This window comes from Chanodichthys erythropterus, chromosome 13 (genome assembly GCF_024489055.1).
Source record: "Chanodichthys erythropterus isolate Z2021 chromosome 13, ASM2448905v1, whole genome shotgun sequence".
NCBI classification, from domain to species: Eukaryota; Metazoa; Chordata; class Actinopteri; order Cypriniformes; family Xenocyprididae; genus Chanodichthys; species Chanodichthys erythropterus.
This window is the reverse complement of record NC_090233.1, coordinates 38,453,342-38,477,418: the sequence shown is the minus strand read 5'-3', so window position 1 is coordinate 38,477,418 and position 24,077 is coordinate 38,453,342. Positions and strand designations below refer to the sequence as shown.

Genomic DNA, 24,077 nt, shown 5'->3' with positions numbered 1-24,077 from the left:
CTATAAAAGTGTGTACTAGAGTTATACAAATACGATCTTATTCATTATAATTTGATTATAGATAGCAAGGAAGTAATGACAGTCTTTAGTCTCTCTCCACTCAGTGAAGGGCTGACAGAGTTAGCTTATATGAGGCTGTCAACCTGAAGTTAATTTTGATAACATCATATAAGATAACACAACTAATATGACAGAACATCATAGAATTCATCCACTGTTATCACTTGCTGATGTGTGTGCTATTATTTTCACTCCAAAATGATGAAAGGAAAGGTGAAACAGGCTATTACAAAAGAATAACAGCATTGTCCAAAAAATACTTTTTAAGGAAAACAATATGAAACATTGTATGATAACCAAAACTATTTGGTTACCAATATTCAAAATATCTTATTTTGTGTTCCACAGAAGAAAGAAAGCCATGAACAACATGAAACAACAGTAAATTACAATTTTAATTTTTGTGTGAACTTTCTCTTTCCAAATAAACTGTCAGACAGACCAGACAGAAAACACAAAATAATACTGTCAAAAAATGTCCATTGTTTGGTTTATTGATATGATGATATCAAATGTAAACAACTTCTGTCCATATTTACATTTGGTTTGAAATATAGGATATCATTTTTTATTACTGAGAGGAAATCTTCTAGTGTCAGAATGCAAAACAGTATTTACACTGAAGCACTTCATTATCCTCTGAGGTACCTTCAAATGTGTATTTTTCCTTAAAAATGTAAAAATCTTCATCATATAACAAACATTTTACATTTTCTTTTAAAAAGGACAATATTCTGTTTGTACACTGCAATAAAACCTCATTATCCCTGTCAGAATTTTTCAAATATTTACAAGTTGTTGTTGTTGTTGTTTTTTACGAATGAAATAATGCACAGTTAGTGAAACCTGACACTCAAGAAGCAAAACCTCAGCCCAGACCTGCACAACTATAAGCACATTCTCAGGCTCACACTTTTTGCAAATCACTACACACACTTCTTTAGACATAGAAATCTAATACGTCACTGCTTTGCCATCTCAAGGCACTGCTTTCTAAAATACCACACCTATGGACCAATTGATCAAACATGGCCGTCAGGTGTGTAGACACTTGGGTGCTTAATTGTAAACTCAACAATCAAGTGTAAGCACTATAAAAAGGCAACAGGTGAGTTTATCTGTCTTCAACAAAAATGGAAGACAACATTGCAGAGGGAGAGTGAGGATGAGAGGGGGAGCCCGAAGAGGAAGAGGAAGAGGGAGAGGTAGACCTGGAAGAGGATCTGGACAAAAAAGACGAGGACAATATTTATCAAATGCGATTCGAGCAACCTTGGTTGATCATGTTGTAAACCATGGGATGACATTGAGAGAGGGTGGACAGAGAGTTCAGACCAACGAGATATACAGTACTGTTGCTACTGTAATTTGGACAAGAGCACAGGTAAAACAAAAAAACATTTCTCATGTCTACAGTACAATATAGCCTACTATATGACCTCCATCAGTATTTTTGGGACCCATTCACCTTATTCCATGTTTGAAACCAAATGGATGCAGAGCAGGTGAGATACATTGTCATGTGGTTTCATGAGCATTAACAATTTTACCCATCGTACTCTCCCTTCCTTAACCCCAATGAGGAGTTTTTTTTTTCAGCATGGCAGTGGAAGGTTAATCTCTAGCCCTATGTCAGGATATCCCTCATTCAAGCCATGGAGGAGGCCTGTAACTTAATTTATGCAGGGTCTGTACAAGGATGGATTCGCCATTTATGAAGGTTCTTCCCTCATTGTCTTAGGAAAGAGGACATAGCCTGTGATGTGCACAAAGTGCTATGGCCAGATCCAGCTAGGCAAAGAGATGATGCTAAGGGTTTTTTTTAATTCACACTTTTTTGTCTCAACAAAGGTTTCTGTTGACTATGTATGTACTATATACTACTTAGAATATGTTGTGATTTTCAGTGCAAAATGCAACCTTTGGAAATGCAAGGATGTATTTACTGATTTTACAATGTGGAGAGAAATATTTTCATCAAATGTGCAGTACTGGTCTTGTATTTTGTTTGGTCAATAATGCTTTACTCGCACAATCTCTGGAAGAAAAAAAAAAAAATCAAACCCAGGCTATCTCTTTGCAAAAGTATAAATGTTGCAAGTGTTTAAACTTTAACAGCAGTGTGTAAGTGGTTCAAACTGAATCAGATTGAATGAATGTGTGTGCCATACAGTGTTGAAATTGGGTTTTGTTAAATTATTTTAAAGTTCTGAATTAAGTGTTTAGTTCTGCAAAAGATCTGAGGTGTTCTTCTACTTGTGTGTGAATTGTCCTTGTTTTTAAAATCATACTTGTGTATTTGTAAAGTAGTTGAATCACATTACAGTAAATAGTGATGCACCAAAATTATTTGATTACAAAACTAATTAAAGTTTTCATTAAGCTGAAAACCAAAACTGAAACCGAAAGTTTTGTTAATTAAATTTGGGTAATTGAACTCCTTGGGCCAGTTGTTCTAAAGTAATCTGATCGGATTTCGGCCATTGGATTGCATCAAATCTTGAAAATGGGTTGTTCAAAAGGAAAAAGGGATTCTGAAATCAGATTAGATCACGGAATCCAATCCTAGTTTTAATCTGGATCAAACCTTCAGTTTGTGTTCAAAACTTGTCAGTAGGATTTGGATAACTTTGATCCAAAAAAACAGGATTATCCTGATCCCAACAGGGGGTAGGATTTCAAGGAGGAAAATGTAGTAAAACTTTAAAACTGGTCAAAAAATACAACATTTATATCATGTAATATACATACACATTTTTTTTCACATTTATTTTGCTCTTGATTAGTTTAACTTAAATAAATTAGAAGTAGACATTAACCTACATATTTAGCCTTTCGATAACCTACTGTAAAGTAAAAAATATTTTGGTGCCATAAAATAATCCCCAAACAGCTGTAAATATCCAACAAAAATATATTTAATTCAAAACCCATATTCTCTCTATCATCATGTCCCTTTAGGGGCTCCATAGAGCACTGGTAATCCAGATTTGGTAATCTGGAAAAGTGTGTATCTGGATCATGGTGATCCAATCCAATTTTTTTTTTAAAAACCAGCACAAAAGTAAGATGGATTACCTGATCCTGGATAGCAAAACATGGGATTTCCAAATCCAGATCATTCTGATCCAGATCAAACTTTTTGAACAACTGGCCCCATATGCTGCTCAGGATCTCATGATTTGGTGATAAATTATACCAGTCATACTGAACTTATTTAGCAATGAGCCACCTCTTGATATTTCAAACAATTTTTACTATTGTTACTCTAGCATAGTTTTTGTTCATGATGTAGATCATCCATTTTGCATCTATGTTTACCGTCATTGGAGAAAAGCAATTAAAATCAGATATATTCAGATATATTTTGTATTTTTCTCAATGATATTCACTACCGTTCAAAAGTTTTGGGTCTGTAAGATTTTTACATTTTTTTTTTTTATGTTTTTGAAAAGTCTCTTATGCTCACCAAGGCTGCATTTATTTGATGGAAAAATACAGTAAAAACAGTAATACTCTAATATTATAAATAATAGATTGTAATATTATTACAATTAAAAATATTTTTTTATTTTAATATATTTTAAACTGTAATTTAGTCCTGTGATAGCAAAGCCCTCCAAAACTATTTCGGTCAAAACTGAAAATTATTACCTTTTTTGTTGTTGTTTCGGATTCAAGTAATTTTCAAATAATTTTGGTTGCTAAAATTTCAGTGCATCACTAACAGTAAACACTACTAATTCATAAAACTGAATGATTGTTATTCTAATCACTGCAGAGTAACTGTTCGACCAGCCCCTCTTGATCCTCCCCTCCCTCTTCTTAAGCCTCGTCCTCCTCTTGTATCACCAACCCCTCCTCTTCCTCTTCCTCTGCCTCTTCCACCCCCCACAATATTTCCTCTGCCTCTTCCAGCACCTATAATGTTTCCTCTTCCTCTGCCTCTTCCAGCACCTATAATATTTGCTCTGCCTCTTCCAGCACCTATAAAGTTTCCTCTTCCTCTGCCTCGTCCACCCCCAAAAGCGTTTCCTCTTCCTCCACCTCGTCCGCCTGCTCCAACAGCTCCTCTTCCTCTTCCACCGCCCCTTCCTCGTCCTCGCCCTCTGAACCTCAGGTCAGTGAAACGGTCATTGAGGGATACGGCAGTCTGTGAAAAAGTAAAAACAGAGGTTCTATAAGCTGATGAGCAATTTAATCATGTAAGTTTATAGAAAAAGAATAAAACTTTACTGTCTTTACACACATAAGGCCAATACAATGTAATAACTGTCCGACTCTCCTACTTTACTGGGTGTACAGGCTTTTCCAGATGGCTAAACTCACCTGGTTAGTGGTTGCTTTGTAGTTAAACTGCAGAGGAATCCCCTTAGGTGAAGAAGTACTGGCTCCTCTAGATGATCTGCCCCTTAACACTGCCCCACCCCTCCTAGCCTGATTAGGTGTCGTCCTGATGGAGTGATAAAAGCAAGAGAGAGAGACTAAGAATAGGTAAACAAAGAAGAATGTACAAACAGTGAAATAGAAGCCAGCGAGAAGGTTCATTTACTCACACAGTTACAGGTGGAGATGTAGCATTTGGCAGGGAGACTGTCAGCGTTGAGCCAGATGGTTCTGTTCTGTGACTTCAGTATGTGTGGATGTGGGTGTGACAGACACACAGAGAGAAAGACAATTAGTTAACACACCTTGAGATTACTTTTTAGAATTGTCACTTTCACACATATGAGAGAAACTCACCTTCTTATTTTCTGATACTTTTGTAATTTCTCAGCCATTTTTGTAGCAGAAAACTAAAGAAAGAAGACATAGAACAGAACTGGAAGTCTAGAACATTGTGACAGGAAGGTCAATCCATGTGTAAGTCATGTATAACGTGTTTTGCCCTTCTTACCCCTCTGTCTAATACAAATGGTCTTCCACCCCTTTGTCCTCTTGATGACATTGCACCCCTACAACAACAAAAATAACTATGAAACCATTACATTAAACCACAATCTGTGTTATAGTAAGTTTACAGTTCTGTTTCTAAAAGTTTAATGTTAATTACTTTTTTACGATTTCAATATTTTATGTTACAAGATCACACCACATAACTTAATAGGTTAATGGGAGTCTATTGTCTGTAGTTTACCAGGTGTCACCCAACACTTTTATTGGTTGTTTCCTATTTATTGTTTTGTTGTATTACATCTGAAGTGATCTGATATATTTGATGCTGTATGTATCAAAAGTTTAGGGTCTGTAAGATTTTTGAAAGATGTTTATGCTCACAAAGGCTGCATTTATTTGATCAAAAATACAATAAAAGCAGTAATATTGTGAAATATTATTACAATTTGAAATAACTTTTTTTCTATTTGAACATATTTCAAGTGTAATTTATTCCTGTGAAGGAAAAGCTGAATTTTCAGCATTTTCAGTTGTGCTGCTTAATATTTTTGTGAAAAGAGTCCTTTTTTTTTTTTTTTTTTTCTTCAGAATTTGTTGAATAATAGAAAGTTCAAAAGAACAGTATTTATTTAAAATAGAAATTGTTTGTAACATTACAAAAGTCTTTACTGTCACTTTTGATCTTAATGCAGCCTTGCTGAAGAAAAGTATTAATTTCTTAATTCTTAAAAAAACCTAAACTAAAACTAAAAATGCTTTAAGCCCAACACCAAAGTTCTCTATACCCTCTTCAAGGTCTGAATTTCTTAGAGATGATGAGCCACAGCTGCATCATCTGAGCTTCTCTTTGAGGACAGAGAAGCAACACTGACCATTTCAGCCTTGGCTGCATGAAATATTCTATTACTTCTCTCTTCGGCATCTCTGGCTTTCAGTATTTATATTTTGACTTCATGGCTTCAAATAAATGACAGAGACCAAGGGTTGAGATTGGGCTAGGGCTTGTAAGACTATCCTCATGATGAAAACCAGAGGACTAGTTCTCATCAGTTACTGTGTCCACCTTCACCACTTCTGTTTGCACAATATTTCATATTGGCCTGCTCACTGTTTAATCGTAGGAGAATATAATAATAAATACTTTATTATATAGCAATAAATACTTTAGAAATAAATATTTTAGATTTATTAGTACTCAAACTGAGATTCTTGCATTTTATTGGTATGAATAGGCTTGAATATAACATAAAAAACAATATTCATCAAGTGCCCCATCTTTAGTAATTAAGTATAATACTGTATTATTATTATAGTATGATATTATTCATATTTTGTTTTGATAATAAAGTAAACTTGAGGAGTTGTCCTCTTCACCTCCACAGGCGATGGAAACATCCAATGGGAATCAGGCAGAAATCATGTTCGGGGATGAGCTAATGTATTAAAGTTTTATTAAGGTTACTGTGGTATGAAGCAGGGTGAGGCTGAGAGCCTGGGACATGCATATTTTATGATTAAAATTACGATTAAAGATACATTTAACGTTTGCCACCTTCCCTGAACTTTCTTACGTTTACGTTTGATCACTTAAATTCACGTTATTCTACTTCAATGAAACAGCCGCAAGTACTGAATTACTACTCATAAAGGTCACTTTATTTGACAAATTAAAATTGTGGGGTAATGCAGCACTGTTTTACTTGGTCAAAACAATCATACTAAAAATGTATTTGAGTGTGTTGAAAGTTATGTTATAAAGTTACTATAAAGTTGTGCGTTCGCTCAGTTGCTGATACGTGACACTTTTTGCTCAATGCAGTAAGCTAGATTGATATTAGAATATCATATTAATAAAAGCTGGATGACTTGAGTTGCTAAATGGCATGGAGAAAATGCTCTATTAGTGTTACTACAAAATAAAGCTTTCTCTAATTATGTTCTTAGCATAATTAAAACTGTTTTTTCATTTACTTTTTGGTTACAAACATGTTACTTGTGGTAAATCAAAGAAACGAGATTCAACGAATAAGATGAACCGTGTTGGGCTATATAATAAATTATTAGTTTTCTGTCGATAAAGGTATCCAAAAAGTTGCTCACCTCTCTGATAAAACACGGTTCCTATGGAAGTAAACTCGTAAATCGAGAGTAACGCAGATATAATGTCACTGACAGGTGGCACAATGACATGGGATGATACATTGGTTAAAATAGCTGATTTCTCTGGATTTAAACATTGTTGGAAAAATTTGGGATAGTGTAAGTACACAAGTCAACAAAATACAGTACAGTCCAAAAGTTTGGAACCACTAAGATTTTTAATGTTTTTAAAAGATGTTTCGTCTGCTCACCAAGGCTGCATTTATTTAATTAAAAATACAGTAAAAAACAGTAATACTGTGAAATATTATTACAATTTAAAATAACTGTGTACTATTTAAATATATTTGACAAAGTAATTTATTTAAGCATTGTTACTCCAGTCTTCAGTGTCACATGATCCTTCAGAAATCATTCTAATATGCTGATCTGCTGCTCAAGAAACATTTATGATTATTTTCAATGTTGAAAACAGTTGTGTACTTTTTTTTTTTCAGGATTCCTTGATGAATAGAAAGTTCAAAAGAACAGCATTTATCTGAAATACAAAGCTTCTGTAACATTATACACTACCGTTCAAAGGTTTGGGGTCAGTAAGAATTTTTATTTTTTTGAAAAGAAATTAAAGAAATGAATACTTTTATTCAGCAAGGATGCATTAAATCAATCAAAAGTGGCAGTAAAGACATTAATAATGTTACAAAAGATTAGATTTCAGATAAACACTGTTCTTTTGAATTTACTATTCATCAAATAATCCTGAAAAAAATTATTGTACACAAATATTTTGTACAATTGTACACATTAAATGTTTCTTGAGCAGCAGATCAGCATATTAGAATGATTTCTGAAGGATCATGTGACACTGAAGACTGGAGTAATGATGCTGAAAATTCAGCTTTGCCAACACAAGAATAAATTACTTTGTGAAATATATTCAAATAGAAAACAATTATTTTAAATTGTAATAATATTTCACAATATTACTGTTTTTACTGTATTTTTAATTAAATAAATGTAGCCTTGGTGAGCAGACGAAACTTCTATTAAAAACATTAAAAATCTTAGTGGTTCCAAACTTTTGGACTGTACTGTATATAACATTGTTCTAGTGGTTTTTGGATATTTTAATCCACAAATCTTACATATTGTGCCTTTAAGATGATAAAGAGAAGAGAGTGTAGAACCTGCTCAGTCCGCCTCCTCTTCCTCTACCTCTTCCTCGTCCTCTGAATGTCCCCCTCGATGTGAATGTGGTCTGATCAAACTGTCCACCGGTCTATGACACAGACAGAGCAATCACAGTAATAATCTTGGAAAAAAATGCTATTAAGATAGGACACAGGTTATTCAACTGAAAACCACTGGTTTTAATCACTTAACTCTATTTTAGCCACAGAAACAATAAAACTGTTTGTACCGTGGCAGCGGCTCTGTTTAGTGAACCCCCTCTTGACGCCATGCCCCTACCGGATCCCCTTTGTCTCCTCAAACCTCTCAACCTGCCAGGACCTGTGGGACAAACCTCTATTAGAAACTTGTTTAACAAGTGTTCAAACATTTTTACAGATCTGGCCAGGCAGAAGTCATATGCCAATAGTCAAAATGTGTCAGCTGTCACAAGTGTAAGACAGAGTCAAGTATCAAATGCTTGCCTTGGTACTGTTGCGCTCCTCGTCCGAGTCCCCTCTGCTGCTGTGGAACCTGGTTGAGTTTCTTCAAGACGTTGTTCCTGTTAGCAGCACGTTTACTTTTAGCTCTGTTCGTAGCTCTGTTCGCCTTCTGCTCTTTCTTATTCAGCTTTATAATGTCATCTGTGAAAACAAAAGGAACAAAAGGTTTTGCCTCTGGAAGAGCAGACATATTCAATTTAAAGATAAAATATATTTTAGATGAAATTAGTTAAAATCTGGACATCTTGTTTGAGCTAAAAAGGAAAAGAATTAGGTAGTAATTGCAGCATGCAATATATTAAGGCACCTTATGTTTTTATGTACATATCTGATGAGTGGATGAGTTTCACTATGTCAGATATGCAGGATAAATCTACTAACAGCACAGCAACTACTTTCTACTAATGATAATACACTATTGGGTGTATTGGTGTTTTGCACATATGTTTTGCCTCAGTACCAGTATTATAGGATTAGTTCACTTTCAAATGAAAATTTCCTGATAATTTACTCACCCCCATGTCATCCAAGATGTTCATGTCTTTCTTTCTTCAGTCAAAAAGAAATTAAGGTTTTTGATGAAAACATTCCAGGATTTTTCTCCATATAGTGGACTTCAATGGAGCCCAAACAGTTGAAGGTTAAAATTACAGTGTACAGCGATCCCAGACGAGAAATAAGGGTCTTATCTAGAGAAACCTTCGCTCATTTTCTAAAAAATTGTTTTAAATTTTATACGTCTTAAGAATAAATGCTCATCTTGAACTAGCTCTCTTCTTCTCTATTCTTCTTCCACTGCTAAGTGTATTACTGCCCTCCACAGGTCAAAGTTTGAACTAAATTGTCATATACAATATGCTAGTGCAAATATATAACAATTAGTTCAAACTTTGACCTGTTGAGGGCAGTAATACACTTACTAGTGTCTACACTGCTGGAATTCAAATAGAGAAGAAGAGAGCTAGTTCAAGATGAGCATTTATTCTTAAAACTTATATATATATTTTTTTTTTATTTTATTTTTGTTTAGAAAATGAGCGATGGTATCTCTAGATAAGACCCTTATTCCTCGTCTGGGATCGTGTAGAACGTTTTGAAGCTGCAATGAATCTGTAATTTTGACCTTCAACCATTTGGGCTCCATTGAAGTCCACTATAAGGAGAATAATCCTGGAATGTTTTCATCAAAACCTTAATTTCTTTTCGACTGAAGAAAGAAAGACATGAACATCTTGGATGACATGGGGGTGAGTACATTATCAGGAAATTTTACTTTGAAAGTGAACTAATCCTTTAATTGAGAAATGAATTTGGTTTTACCTAGAGCCCTTGAATAGAAAGTAAGGCGCTGGCTTTACCTAACTAAATGCAACAAAAGATTTAAAAGGACCAGTTCTTCAGATTTCTTGACTAAACAGGGGTCTGTATGGCTGACTGACGCTAGTCATTTACTGTGGCTACAGATGGATGAAGTTTTGTTTTGTTTTTTTACTTATACTTCAACTGTTACTTCTTATTAGACAATCACAATCACATATCATTACAGTCATTTATTGTCCTGCTAAACTCAAGGCAAATGTGCACGAGCACGTTGGTTTGACAGCGGTTGAATGTATGTGACAGCTGACCACTGTTGCTCTACACGTCAACACAGAAGTGAAACCGACGGATCCTGCCAACTCATCCAAATCAAAAAGATGTCTCGCCTCGCAGTTACTAACCTAATGACAAGTCGATTTTGTCCGAGCCTGAAGCGTGAGACTCCTGCATTTGCTCTGTGTTCTCCATCTGTACCTCATTCTCCCCCATTTCGTCTTCCAGTGTCGTTACGCACGCAAAAGTTTCTTAGGCGTCACGTGTCAGTGTTTCTGACGGCTCGAAAACACCAAAATATTTATACTCGTTAACTTCCAAATGTCAAAAAACAGAAACGCCAAAGACGAGACGGACAATGAAACGTTTTAAAATGAGCACGGTTTCAAAGCGTGTTCCCTGTGTTTATTTGTGTCGATCAAGTGAATGGCGAGACCCAGCCCAGCAGCGCGATGAATCTGACGACCAATGTGACGAGAGCTCTTAAAATAGCGCAACAATGTCTAACCCGGTAGGCAGGTCTTAGGTGCTTCGCAAAGCTACTAGCGGCAGGAATTTCCCCCTCGATTATCATGTTTATCACGTTGACACAGAAAAAAGGGTCTGGTTTCACAGACAGGGTTTAGATTAAGGATTATACCTTAGTAGGACTTTTAAGTTCACTTTATACATGTGCCTTAGGGAAAAAAGAAAAGAAAAACAAAACATTACTGGTGTGCATCTTGAGACAATTTTAAAAAAAAAAGTTTTCAAAGTTATTTTTTTAGTTAAAACAGCTCAAAAATGCATTTTAGTCTGGGACTAGTCTTAAGCCTTGTCTGTGAAACCAGGGGAAGATGTTTTAAAAGTTGATCCAAATTTCATATTTGTTAAAAAAAAAAAAAAAGTTTCCCCCCTCAACATTTAAACACAATATACATTAGAATTATAAACACTATTATAAATACCCAGTGTTTATATACACTATCTCAGAACTTATTGTAGATTGAAAGTGTAAATTGTAAAGTGACTTTTTCTTTATACCGTCGCCTATTTGCTGTGCTGGTTCTGAAACTTTCAAACGTTGACAGGTAAATACATGCCCTGTTCAGTTTTTATTACATTTTGTGATCACCTAATCATATTAGCATTTGACTTCACAGCAATAACAACGATCCAACCATCCAATCAGTTCCCAATGGACAAACTGGTATGTGCAAAAAAATAATGATGCACATGGTGGATAAATCATTTATAATAAATACTGCAATATTCCATAAAATCTGAATTTCAAATTTCATAAGCAGATGGAATTTTTCCATATTCATACCATATTCAATATTCAAATTACGGAAAAAACCTAAACTGGCACTGCGTTCGTTCCGTAAGTAGAATAGGGAAGGCGTAGAACATACAGCGTAAGCATTTTGAAGAATGCAGAAACCGGAAGTACGTTCAAGGCGATATTTTGTGTTTATAACGCATATACAGTTGAATTTTTTTCGAAAATGACCGATCGTTTCGCTGGATAAGACCCTTATTCCTCGTTTGGTATCATTTAAAGCCCTTTGAAGCTGCACTGAAACTGTAATTTTGACCTTCAACTGTTTGGGCTCCATTGAAGTCCACTATAAGGAGAGTAATCCTGGAATGTTTTCATCAAAAACCTTAATTTCTTTTCGACTGAAGAAAGAAAGACATGAACATCTTGGATGACATGGGGGTGAGTAAATTATCAGAAAAAGTACTTAAAAGTGGACTAATCCTTAAATGATGGGGTCAACAGCAACTCCATTGTTGCGAGTGTCTCCATTCAGCCGCCAGGGGTCGCCTCTGAGCTCAGGCCAGGGCGCATGGCCTCACCGCAAACCGTGCCACATAAAAACAGATAAGACACGCCCTAAAAGGAAAGTCATTAAACCCTCTTTTTTCACTCAACAGTTATCTAAGAGATTTTTTTTTTTAAAGCGTCTGTATGACTAAAGCAAGACTAAATTATAACTGTGCGTTTTAAAAGTGCTGCAATCCATTCTTCTCGCATCAAATATTCCCAATGACAAAATACATAATAAATAAAAGAAAACCCAAAATATCATGAATGGTTTCTCTTGGTCATCCTTTAGAGCACCCAAATCCCTCCGCCCCTTTCCAGTAGTAGCCCATCCCCTCCCCAGCTCCGGCTGCGTCCTCTGCGCATGCGCGGCACGCCAGGCAGCCCCCTATTATTATTGTAAGAATAATTTCACTTATGAAAATGGCGGCGAGTCAGGGAGCTGTGGGACCTGCGGCGGCTCTCCAGAGCCAGCATTATCTGAACGTCGCGCACTGGAACCCTGGCGTGATGCAACAGCAGCCGCAGCAGCTGCACCCGCTACACACCGCCCGCAGTCTGGAGCGCGCACTGGAAGATGCCGTCTGCTCCGGGATGCTCAACATCAGCGGAAGAAAACTGCGCGAATACCCGGGGCTCAACTACGATTTGACCGATACTACACAAGCAGGTGGGTCCCGCAGATGTGGGCTAATCTCCATCCGTGCTCCACTGACCCGCTTCTCGCGATTCTTGTTTTAAGAGGACAACAAAAAGACACATACACCGAAGAGCGTGGGTGCCTTTTTGGTGCATTTGCGTGGTGTGTCAATGGGTGTTTGTGTGTTCGCTACAATAGCCAGTGCACATGGTGCTTGTACAAGGGGAAACCGTTAGTATCACGCTTTATCTCTCGTGTTTATCGCGGTGACGCGCAGATAGACTTGGCATTAGAAATGCTGGCTATGGCACTGGTGTCTCTAGTTGTTTTGGTTTCACATCCCATTTCCCCCAAATCCTATTCCATAAATAAATTAAACTAGAGAGAGCACTTCAGCTGGAATGACAGGAGACAATCTTTATCGACCTTTGCTCCAGTAATCTAGCAAGTTTTAACATGCAAACCCGTAGAAACCACGCTTCACCCTATCTATACTGCGAGCACGCGCCTAAACTAGAATGCTCCCTTTATATTTGACTGCGTCGTTTTATTTAACATTACGGGAACAGTTTATTTAGTGGATATGGTGTTAAAGGATGGTAAAAAAGCATTTTTAAACCGTCGGTAAATGCAGGTAGAGACTGTAGTGCCAGACAAAAGATGCTGCCCTTCGTCTCTATAATCTATCGCGCCTTTCTTCATCCTATCAGTGCAAGCAGCTGTGAATGTAATATATGTAAAGACTCATTTTATTTTCTATTAATTTTTAGTATTATGATTTATATGATTGTAATAGTATTAAAAGCTATTGTTTATCTAAATATTCTTTGGTCTGGCAAATCAGAGTCTTTTGGGTACTATAAATGTACTGCACTATTATAAAGATTGCAGCATGAAGTGTATTCACTTTATTATTGTTTCTAGAGACAAGGCTAGAAATTAAATGGCTGCATCTCTCTTGGAAGTGTCTGTAATGGTAGTCTTGCCGCAGCAAACAGCCATTCAGATGTGAAGCAGACGGTGGGAGGAGGGACACTAATCCATTCATTCATGCACACCTTACACACAGCATCATGTCTACACTCCCATTCAACTGTATTGAGTTACACTAGTGAATAGGCCTTCTGTGATTATTTGGCTGTCTCAGAACCATTTTTAGCTGTATAAATGGTCATTTGTTTATTGAGTCTTGTGTTTTGATTCTCTCACATGGCTTGTTGGCCAAAAGAAGCCTGCGGTTGTTGTAGATAACACTGGACGTTCACTGGTTTCACTGTTTCTGTCAGGGTCGTTAGCATACAGATTGCATTTGTTGGTGGTACAGGGCTGCTTGTGTGCACTTTTGTTTGTGTGCATGATGTTTGTGCATGTGTTCAAAAGAGGAAATTGTTGGATGTGCACCAGACAGTCACCTATAAGAGTAAGTGACTTGTCGCTGACTCAACTGGAGATGCATGACTGAGAAGAGAATCCTCATCTTGCAATCTGTTCACTTCTGTGAGAATTAGATTGCTTGTGTGCTGGTTAGTTTTCGTGTATTTGACAGTTTGAGTTGGCTTGAGTAAATGGTAGCATGTGTGTACTAGTGTCAGTCTGTTCCAATGGCTTCAGTGACCCACTTGGCAGTCCTTGCTATTATTGGCTATGTTTGGCCACAAACTTAACACTGGAGTATGAAGATACCCCCAAGTCTCTGATGTTAAAGTGTGACAAAGATGAAGAATTCCCTCTTTGTCTTTCTTGCTTTCATTTTCCCACCAGTTTTCCCTTTTGAAGAGAACTATTTATGACATGAGTCAAGATTGCTGCTGCATATATCGTTTTGTCATCACTTGGGTCTTTGTTGATAAACTGGATCATATTTATGTGAATATGCATGATACGTTCATATGTCCCGATTCAGTTGCAATGCATCTCAATATCATTCTGTAATTGGATCTTCAATATCAATTTCAATCCTTCTCACACAGTTTACTTTACTATTGTCCAGTACTGTGTCTCATAAAAGGCTTTAGAGTTTACTATTAAGATTACCTGCTTCTTCATTAATTTCACTGATTTTTTTTTTTTATTTAGGCTTTTGTATTTTTTGCTTTTATTTCCTATATAGCTTTAAATGTGCCCAAGAATGCTTTTTCACAAGATGTAATAAGGTGTCTCCTGAATGTGTCTGTGAAGTTTCAGCTCAAAATACCCCATAGATTTTTTTTAAATGAATTTTTTTTAACTGCCAAAATCAGTGTATAGTTAATAATGGTGCCCCAAAATAGGCAGTGTATAGTTAATCGCGTGCTCCCTGCCACACGAGCTCTCGACTATATTACAGTGCATTTACAAAATTCACACAGCTAATATAACCCTCAAATGGATCTTTACAAGATGTTCGTCATGCATGCTGTATGCATGCTTCGAATTATGTGAGTAAAATATTTATTTTGATGTTTACGTTTGATTCTGTGTGAGTTTGAGGCTGTGCTCCATGGCTAACGGCTAATGCTACACTGTTGGAGAGATTTATAAAGAATGAAGTTGTGTTTATGCATTATACAGACTGCACATGTTTAATAATGAAAATAGCGACGGTTCTTGTCTCCGTGAATACAGTAATAAACGATGGTAACTTTAACCACATTTAACAGTACATTAGCAACATGCTAATGAAACATTTAGAAAGACAATTTACAAATATCACTAAAAATATCATGTTATCATGGATCATGTCAGTTATTATTGCTCCATCTGCCATTTTTCGCTGCTGTTCTTGCTGGCTTACCTTGTCTGTGCACAGATCCAGACGTTAATACTGCCTTTCCTTGTCTAATGCCTTGAATATGGGCTGGCATATATGCAAATATTGGGGTCATACATATTAATGATCCTGACTGTTACGTAACAGTCAGTGTTATGTTGAGATCCGGGTGTTTTCCGGAAGTCTTTTAAACAAATGAGATTTATATAAGAAGGAGGAAGCAATGGGGTTTGAAACTCAATGTATGTCATTTCCATGTACTGAACTCTTGTTATTTAACAATGCCAATATAAATTCAATTTTTGATTCTAGGGCACCTTTTATTTATTGTTTAGTTTTAGTAATTTTAGTGCTTTAACATGTTTATTTCAGTTATTCTATAAAATTATTACTGCAAGTAGGGCTGTGACGGTAGGCATGACAATCGCGCCACCGCGGTCGTGGAGTGTCACCGGCGGTAGTGTGACGTCATATATAATATATATTTATATATCTCAGAGATCGCGTTAACTGAAAATTTTCCGTCTTTGATGGAATTTGTTTAGCAGTGACTGAAAAAATCTGCAGCCCGTCCGTCATTTTGATAGATTATGTAGTTTGTATGTAAGCTTGTTGTAATTCCCACTCCTGTCCATTAGGTGGTGAGCGCGCTCCAGTGTAGTAGCAGAGCGCGAGTTCAGTCTCCAGAATAAAATGAAAACGATGCGCTTGTTGGTTACACACAGACGAGCACCCAGTTTAAGTAAATTGTATAATGATAAAGTTAATTATGCGTGCTTAAGTTTTTTTTATTTTTCTTGCTGACTATAAGTTTATGGTCAACGAATGGCTTTTCTGAGGTATAATGTTAGGTGACATTGTTGGCAACACTGACTGAACTGACGTGATACAGATTTCGGTAAGCTACTGTCTTTCAACATATTTTTTTTATTTTCATTCATGTTTATTTCGTTCTGTAGAGTAGTAAAGAGGAAAGGATGATCGCATTGACTCACAATCCGTGACAAGATTTCAAGATGAAAACTGAAAGTGACGCAGCTTGTCTTTGATCAACTTTCTTTTAATAAATGCAGGCCTATGCCTATTTGCTTAAACTGTAAGTTCGCGAATAAAATGTCTTATTAAAATATAAAAATTAAAATGACGGGTAATATTGATTATGATGGATTTTTTTTTACGATCCTGTCCATCAATATGTGTTAGACTATATATATATATATATATATATATATATATGTGTGTGTGTTAGACTTGCGTTTCGCCGTCATTTTGATGGACAGGATCGTAAAAAAAAATCCATCATAATCAAAAATCCAAATTTTTATATATATGTATATTATATAAACCCCGCCCCCCCTTCGGACTTCACAACCGCAACACCGGCTGTTGTTGGTGATTTACCGTCACAGCCCTAACTGCAAGAAATGTTTAATATATTTAGATTTAGTTTACAATAGCAGTGCTTTTCTGGCATATGTAATACATAGCATATTGGCAAGGAGTTCACAGTGGCTAAATGTCTCCCACCATTGACCTGCTTATGTGTGCATTAAAAGCAAATGCTTAAAATTCTGGAAAAAGTTAGAATAACATTAACAGCAATGGTTAAAGGCAGTATAAATGTTTATTATTGCCACTGCAGTAGTGAGGTTTAGCTGAAGAAGTGTGTTCAAAGTTCATGTACACAATCGTTTCTAAACCCATATCTGAGCAACTGAACAAGAATCTTTATGTGACAAAGACTGGCCTGATGTGAGATGGTTGGGTTTGTTTAAAAAAAACCTTTTCTGTACTTTTGGCGAATCAAGGTGTTTGTCTAAGAGAATAACCAATACATTTTTCATATGCATTATCTTCATAGAAGTATAGTGGCATTTATTACCGGTAATGGAAGATGATGGAAGAAAAATAATGATGCCTGTTAATAAATATTGAATTTCTCTCTCTCTTTCTCTCTCTTAATATCAGTGCATCAGACTTTTATCTTGCTGTAGTATGCACTATACAGAATATTCATGTGCTAAGTTGTCTTTCATGGAAATGACTTACATTAAGGCAGTTTGTGGTCATGCATATATATGAATTATGTATGTATCCGCTGTACACATACTAGTGTTGTTTTTAGGATCCCTGAATTAAAGACTGATCCAGATGAATGATTATGCTGGTCATAACCGCTTTTAACAGTGATATTTCAGGTTTTTCACCTACCAGTGAGAGAAAGTTGTCAAATATGTTGTACCATGAGAAGTTAACTGCTCTTATTAAGATTTGATAAAACATAAATTCATTCATATGGGTTCCCGCATGTGTGAGTGTCAAAGTCTGGAGGGTTGTACTGGAATATATATATATATATATGTATATCTCTAAAAATGGTGCCCAAATGTTCATGGAAAAAAGCTCAAGGTTGTGATTTTTAGGTATAAAGTGCCATAAAGAGATACTCAATCCAAAAATGAAAATTCTATTATCATTTTTCCACCCACATGTTATTCCAACCAGTATGCATTTTGTGGTACACAAAATAAGATATTTTGAAGAACTGTTTTGGGTACCACTGTTTAGTCAAAAAACACAGGCATTTCTCAAAATATCTTCACAGAGGGAATTCATAAAGTTTTGGAACAACATGATGAGTAAATGATAACAGAATTTTCATTTTGGGTGGAGTTTCACTTTAAATGTTGTCATGTGTGAAGTACATGAATGTCTTCTACTCTCTTGACTCGTGACAGAATCCTCTCTGTCTCTATGCAGAACCCTTGGGTTTATGACATCATTGTGCATTAGAGGAAGTGGTCATCATAAGATATGTGTAATGAACTCTTTTCACATTTCTGGATTTTGAACAAGGAAGTAAAGAATAGCAGGTTAAACAGTGCCCTGGTATAAGGGGTAAATTGGGAGACCATAGCAAATGTATTCACTTTTGCTCTAACAGCTAAAGAAAAAAAAAATCTAATTTCCCTGATTTTCCAAAAAGAGCAAAAATTGAGAAATATGGGTTACAGAAGTTAGGAAGGTGTCAAATTTGCACTCACTCACTCACTCACTCACTCACTCACTCACTCACTCACTCACTCACTCACTCACTCACTCACTCACTCACTCACTCAGCAGCAGCAGTATTTTAAACTCTGCGGGCTGTATCTAATCATTTAAGCAATGCAGTTAATTGTTGTCCACACTACTAAACCATTTTGTATCTGTCTGCATGTCACATTTTGTAAACATTAAAAGGTGCATATAGTAATTTTTCATGACTAAAGGTTTTAAAACTATCAATAAAATGTCATGAGAGGCCTGATGTTAACTAATCTGCCATTATATCCTGCTAAAATGTCAACAAATGCCATCAAATCTGTGAAAAGGGTCCATATTTGTACACCAAGCAACAGGAAGTGCCAAGGCTGTTTATAGCTGTGGCAGTATACGTGACTCTTTAGTTTCTCTCTCTTTAGGGTAATCTGAACACAAGGACACTGTAGTCCTTCTTCCTCTGAAAGCATGTTAAAGTTCTCAGTAGATCAGTAGCTATTAAAATAATAATAAAAAAACTAAAGGAGTGTTTTAGTTCCAAGAAACGATCTATTGAATGGTCAGACATGAACAGGTTTGATATTTCAATAGATTGTGACTCATGAATTGCTCAGCGAATATCTTGAGAACCGAGATTGTGTCCACAACACTAAGGTTATGTTTTGCAAATAGAGGTCAATGTGGGTGACTTGGATTTATTTATTTTGAGACGAGACAGGCAAAAACTATTTCCAGGAAGCAAATTCACGCTTTTTAAATAGCTTGTCATTGTGCCTAAATGAATGACTCGTTGTGGAATTTAAAAAAATAAAACTCATTCCATTTGTTTAGGATCTTGATTTATTTACTGCATCTTTCGTCTATCTTTCTTACCCCATATAGATTTTATGTATTGTTGAGCCCCGTCTATCCCTTTTAGTGTACGCTTATAGCCCTCAAATATATATATAATTTTTTTTTTTTTTTTTTTTTTCTGTTGGCTTAGGTTACTTACTTGCCCTGGCATCATTTTTTTCTGGCCTGAATTCATAAAATAAAGTATTTTTTTTTTATATTAATCTTTATATTGTTGTATAAATTGCTATTCATTTTTGTAAGGTTATTTTTCATTTGCAGTAAATAATTGTAATTTTTTATTGCATAACACAAATAACACATAGTAACTATATGACCAAAAAACAATGTTTAAAGGTTTTATCAAGACATAAAAAAGCATGGGGCAAATGACAGCACCGTCACAGTCTATTTCATTGAGCTCTGCTTTATTAGATTTTAAGATGAACTACATAACTTAATTTTGCTGGTGTTGCTTGGGTTTCCTTGTATGTCCCTTGATGTACACTCTGGTCTTGAGATCTTGTGACAGTAGACAGGAGACCTCTCTGCCCTTCACAGATGAGCACACACATTAACACAGACACACACACACACAGACGGCACTCTCCAGAGACTGAGGTAATTACACATGATCTGACATGCTGGTCCCATCTGTAAGGTGTACAAACCCTAGTGCTCAGCATCATGGTCTTTGTAGTTCTGGTAGCACATCACTGTCTTGTGACAATTTGCAGCACTAAGAAAAAGACTTTTAAGGGGATTGAAAAGTGAATAAACTAACAGATCAGTCAAGAAGGGTAATGCAGACTGATGTATGGTTTAGGCTAATTCAGGGTTTAAAATGAAGTGAAACTGATGCTATATGAGTCAGCTATTCTCACTTTCTGGAAGTAGCTCTCAGGTCTCTGATACTGTAGCTTTATTAAAGGATCCTTCTGAGCTCTAGGCCTTTTTATAATATTAATCTGATTTTTCTGTTTAAGGTTTCTGTTAAATCTGTCAGGTATTTTTTTTTTTTATCTGAACAGCACATAAACTACAACAACAACAACATAAATTTCATTTTACTAACATGATCCAAACCACATCCATATGTGCTGTGAAATCTTTATTTAAAAAAAAAAGGTTCTGTCTACAAAGGAGTATGGAATGCAGGAATGCAAAAATTTCAGTGCTCAATATCCCAACTCAGAATGCAGATAGAACCTTATAATTCCAAGATGGGGATACATAAAATGTTGCTTATACACTGCCCGGACATAAAAAAAAAAGTCTGTTTGGATTTAAATAGGCAAATGCTTAAGAGTCTATGACTGGATCATTATTGTGTTTCTAGCATGTTATATGTTGATGGAAAAATATATTCATTTTTCCATGAAGAGGTGCATCAAATTTTGGTCAAGATCTTGTATTGAAACGGCAAGTCGAGCACTTTGTAAAGTCTACTCCAGCACATCCTAAAGACTTTCAGTGAATTTGACGGTGTACTATATACCCTTTTATGAAGTCTTGATTTTGTTTTTGGGTGTACTAGAACAGTGGTTCTCAACTCCAGTCCTCGGGACCCACTGCTCTGCACATTTTGTATGTTTCTCTTATCTGACAAACTCAGTTCAGTTCATGGAGCTCTCTCCTTGAGAGCTGATGATCTGAATCAGGTGCATTAAATAAGGGAGACTTACAAAATGTGCAGAGCAGTGGGTCCTGAGAACAACTGTACTAGAATATGCTTTATTTTTCACATATTTTACATTATTACAGCACCTCTCTTCCCAGTCTGGCTTGAACATGCCATTTAGTTCCTGTTTCGGTGAAGCTCCTCCTTCCAAAATATGAAATGTTCTGTGATTGGTTAGCTGGCCCAGTGTGTAGCACATGTTTGGGAAATGGTGTAGCACATGTTTGGGAAATGTCATGCCCCTTACCATAACCACGAGCTCTACTCCGATGTAAATATTAAGGATGGCGTCAATTTCAAACCAATTCAAGCAAGATTGAAAGTTATAGAGCACCTGTTATGCTATTTTTTTTTTTTTTTGGAGGTCTCATACAACAGGTCTGCATGCATCAAAGGTCAAAAAAATGTTTTCATTTTCTCATACACTGTAAATCTTAATGCTCAAAATACTTAATTGGTTTGAGTAGGACAAACATAAATTGAACAAAGTTCAGTTAAATTAACTGTTATGAGTATTTAGAACTTTCTTTTTCTTTTGAGTTCACTGCACTGACATATTTCAAGTAAACTGAACTGTTTCATTGTTTTGAGTTTTATGAACTCATTTCTTTTAATTTAGACTAACTTAAGTTTAACTGAAACTGTGCTGGGATTTCTATTTCCCAGCAGGCTTTGCCCATGGCACTCAAAAGGGAAAGTAAACGCTAAAATTAAATGTTATATAATGTGTTTTTTGTTTTGTTTTGTTTTTTATGCAAGATTAATGGTAAGGGAGATTTAGTAGTGATTAATGTTTTGTTAATTTAGAAGAGTTTCTGTTAATGTGGGTATTTGGAGAGTTACCATCATGGTGACAAGTGGTGCATGCGCTTGATTTGAGAGCAGTTAAGTTACATGTTTTAAGTTGCTATACTCATTCGGTACATGCTATACCATGTTATTGTGTTAGAAAATTAGTAAGTTGGCATTTTCTGAATTTTCTTAGGGTTTACAGTGAAATAAATAACTTTTAGATTTTCAAAATAAAAAAAGTTAATTAACTAAATATTATGTTATTTGCCATTAAAATGTATGAGTTGGCTAACTCAGTACTTCAGGTTAGGAGTAATTATCATGCATGAGTACTTTAAACTCAAAATTTGATAGATCTGCTTACTTAAAATTGGAAACATCATAACTCATAACTGATTACCTCAAATTTTGAGTTAGCCCAACTTATTCGGGTTTACAGTGTAATATACATTGCACATCACCACATTTTTCAATGATTCTCAAACGACTCGTCCAATTCTTCAGTCTCTCTAAATCGTTCCTTTCCGCAAGCCTACTCTGCTCTGATTGGCCAGATGGCTCAGTCTGTTGTGATTGGTCTTACAGCGCATGTGGAAACGAAACACCCGTTACATAACTGAACTTCAGCTCCGGTTAGGGTTGGGCGATGTCCCCTAAATTGGCAGTTGACGATGTTTACAGTAAGACATTGTGATGGACGATGATATCGGCGGGGGTTATTATATTTTCGTTATTATATAATTATTATTCATTATTTTACTTTATTACTTTATTTATCCCTATTTATCACCGGTGTGATTAGAACGTTCAGTGCAGTGCATCACGTGATCAATTGCCAAATTCAAATGATCACTTCATTTGAATTCAAATTCAGCACTTTTCATACATCACAAATATGCAGTGTTTTCAACCACATAATGTTTATTTTAGGTTTCGGATGTTTATAAGATGTTGTGAATCCAACAGAACCTGCGACACAAACTAACATGGCGACGCCCACAATGTGTATAGCTCAACTAACGCGATAATTATAAAGTTGTTTAAACAGCAAAACACATCCACTTTCACATATTTGACAATCGGAATATCAGATATTTCATGTTATAGTTAATAGTGAATATTTATATAGTAATTAGTGAATATTTTGAATAAAAAAGGAAAACTGAAATAAAAGCAGATTATCAGTCATACAGCGCTGCGGTGTGTGACATGACAAGCAATGACGCGTCACCATGGAAACAATAAAGTGATACGTTCTAAATAACGGTCGCCTTGAAAAACTCACGCTGAGGGGTCAGCCAGAACATTTTCAACTTGCGTGCAAAAGGGTTATTTTATTTCCCAACTTATGCCTCACCCGGTCTTTCCAATAGGTTGCACGTGAGGGGAATAAAAGGGGCGGGGCGTGGGCATGGCATCACGATTGTGTCTCTCCATCGTGATGTCGGTCAGCTCCGGTGGGTTCCTAAAGCTCAGCGATTACACACTGTGAACACAGTAACGATGGCTTAGATTTTACCATATCAATCTGAGTGCGAATCCAAACCTTGGACTTTTCCAACCTTGAAACCTTGGAAGAACTCGTTATTCAACCCGAACTTCCATCGCAAGGACGACTTGAGCAGGACGTTTCTCAGTGATACACTCCTCAGTTTGACATACAATATGAGATGTTGCAACTGTAATTCCTCACCAGCAACATCAATAAACTGATGTGTATATTTCTAATTTATTACGGTGCACATACACTCAAAAAAATGATTCTAGCTGCTTGTTCAGTTTATTTAAATAAAATAAGCTGAACCAACACAAATCTTTAGTTTTTTACTTAATTGGCATTCGCACTCAATTGTATTATGTTAAATGAAATTAAATTTGCAAAATGTTAGGTCAACCTAAACCATTTGTGTTGGGACTACATGAATCATTTATGTTGCATTGATTGAACCTGGGCAGTGGATTTCTAGTTCCCAGCATGCTTTGCGTAGGGAAAGATTGGGACAGTAAATGTTGAATTTAAGTGCTGTTTAATGTGTTTTTTAGTAAAGGGAAATACCTTTTAAAGTTTGAAGTTCAGTTATATTTGACATTTAAAAGAGTTTATGTTATGTCGATTTTTTGAGGTTACCATTATGCTGAAGTGTAGACCTTGTGGTTAGGCTCTAGGTGGCTACGTAAAACAAATTTATATTGATCTCAACGAGTAT

General features: G+C 36.0%; 2 protein-coding genes across 7 annotated transcripts in view; one reads left to right on the top strand and one right to left on the bottom strand.

Moving 5' to 3' along the window:
- Positions 1 to 471: 471 nt before the first annotated feature.
- On the bottom strand, positions 472 to 10,794 carry si:dkey-17o15.2 (uncharacterized). The gene is made up of 9 exons (XM_067407730.1): positions 10,451 to 10,794; positions 8,712 to 8,870; positions 8,477 to 8,568; positions 8,244 to 8,335; positions 4,958 to 5,015; positions 4,804 to 4,856; positions 4,617 to 4,688; positions 4,390 to 4,513; positions 472 to 4,213 (listed from the first exon to the last, which is right to left on the bottom strand). The coding sequence occupies exons 1-9, from the start codon at positions 10,536 to 10,538 to the stop codon at positions 3,833 to 3,835; spliced, it is 1,119 nt and encodes a 372-aa protein (XP_067263831.1). The 5' UTR covers positions 10,539 to 10,794; the 3' UTR covers positions 472 to 3,832.
- A 1,031-nt stretch (positions 10,795 to 11,825) lies between these two features.
- Positions 11,826 to 24,077, top strand: part of lrch2 (leucine-rich repeats and calponin homology (CH) domain containing 2) — an 88,617-nt gene continuing 76,365 nt past the window's right edge. For 5 of the 6 annotated variants that reach the window (XR_010896997.1, XR_010896998.1, XM_067408057.1 and 2 more), the window contains exon 1: positions 12,538 to 12,802. Coding sequence is in view for 3 of the 6 variants with exons in the window: in XM_067408057.1 (XP_067264158.1) it covers positions 12,550 to 12,802 (253 nt within the window). In the remaining 3 variants the exon portion in view is untranslated. Of the gene's footprint in view, positions 12,025 to 12,537; positions 12,803 to 24,077 lie in introns of those variants that run through there. The other variant, XM_067408058.1, reaches the window with a different exon arrangement.

Excerpts from the sequence above, each read along its gene's own strand:
- si:dkey-17o15.2 (XM_067407730.1), bottom strand. The coding sequence starts at position 10,538 with ATGGGGGAGAATGAGGTACAGATGGAGAACACAGAGCAAATGCAGGAG. Across the intron at positions 8,871-10,450 it reads CAAAATCGACTTGTCATTAG|ATGACATTATAAAGCTGAAT; the intron begins GTTAGTAACTGC and ends TTGTTTTCACAG. Across the intron at positions 4,214-4,389 it reads ACAAAGCAACCACTAACCAG|ACTGCCGTATCCCTCAATGA; the intron begins GTGAGTTTAGCC and ends ACTTTTTCACAG.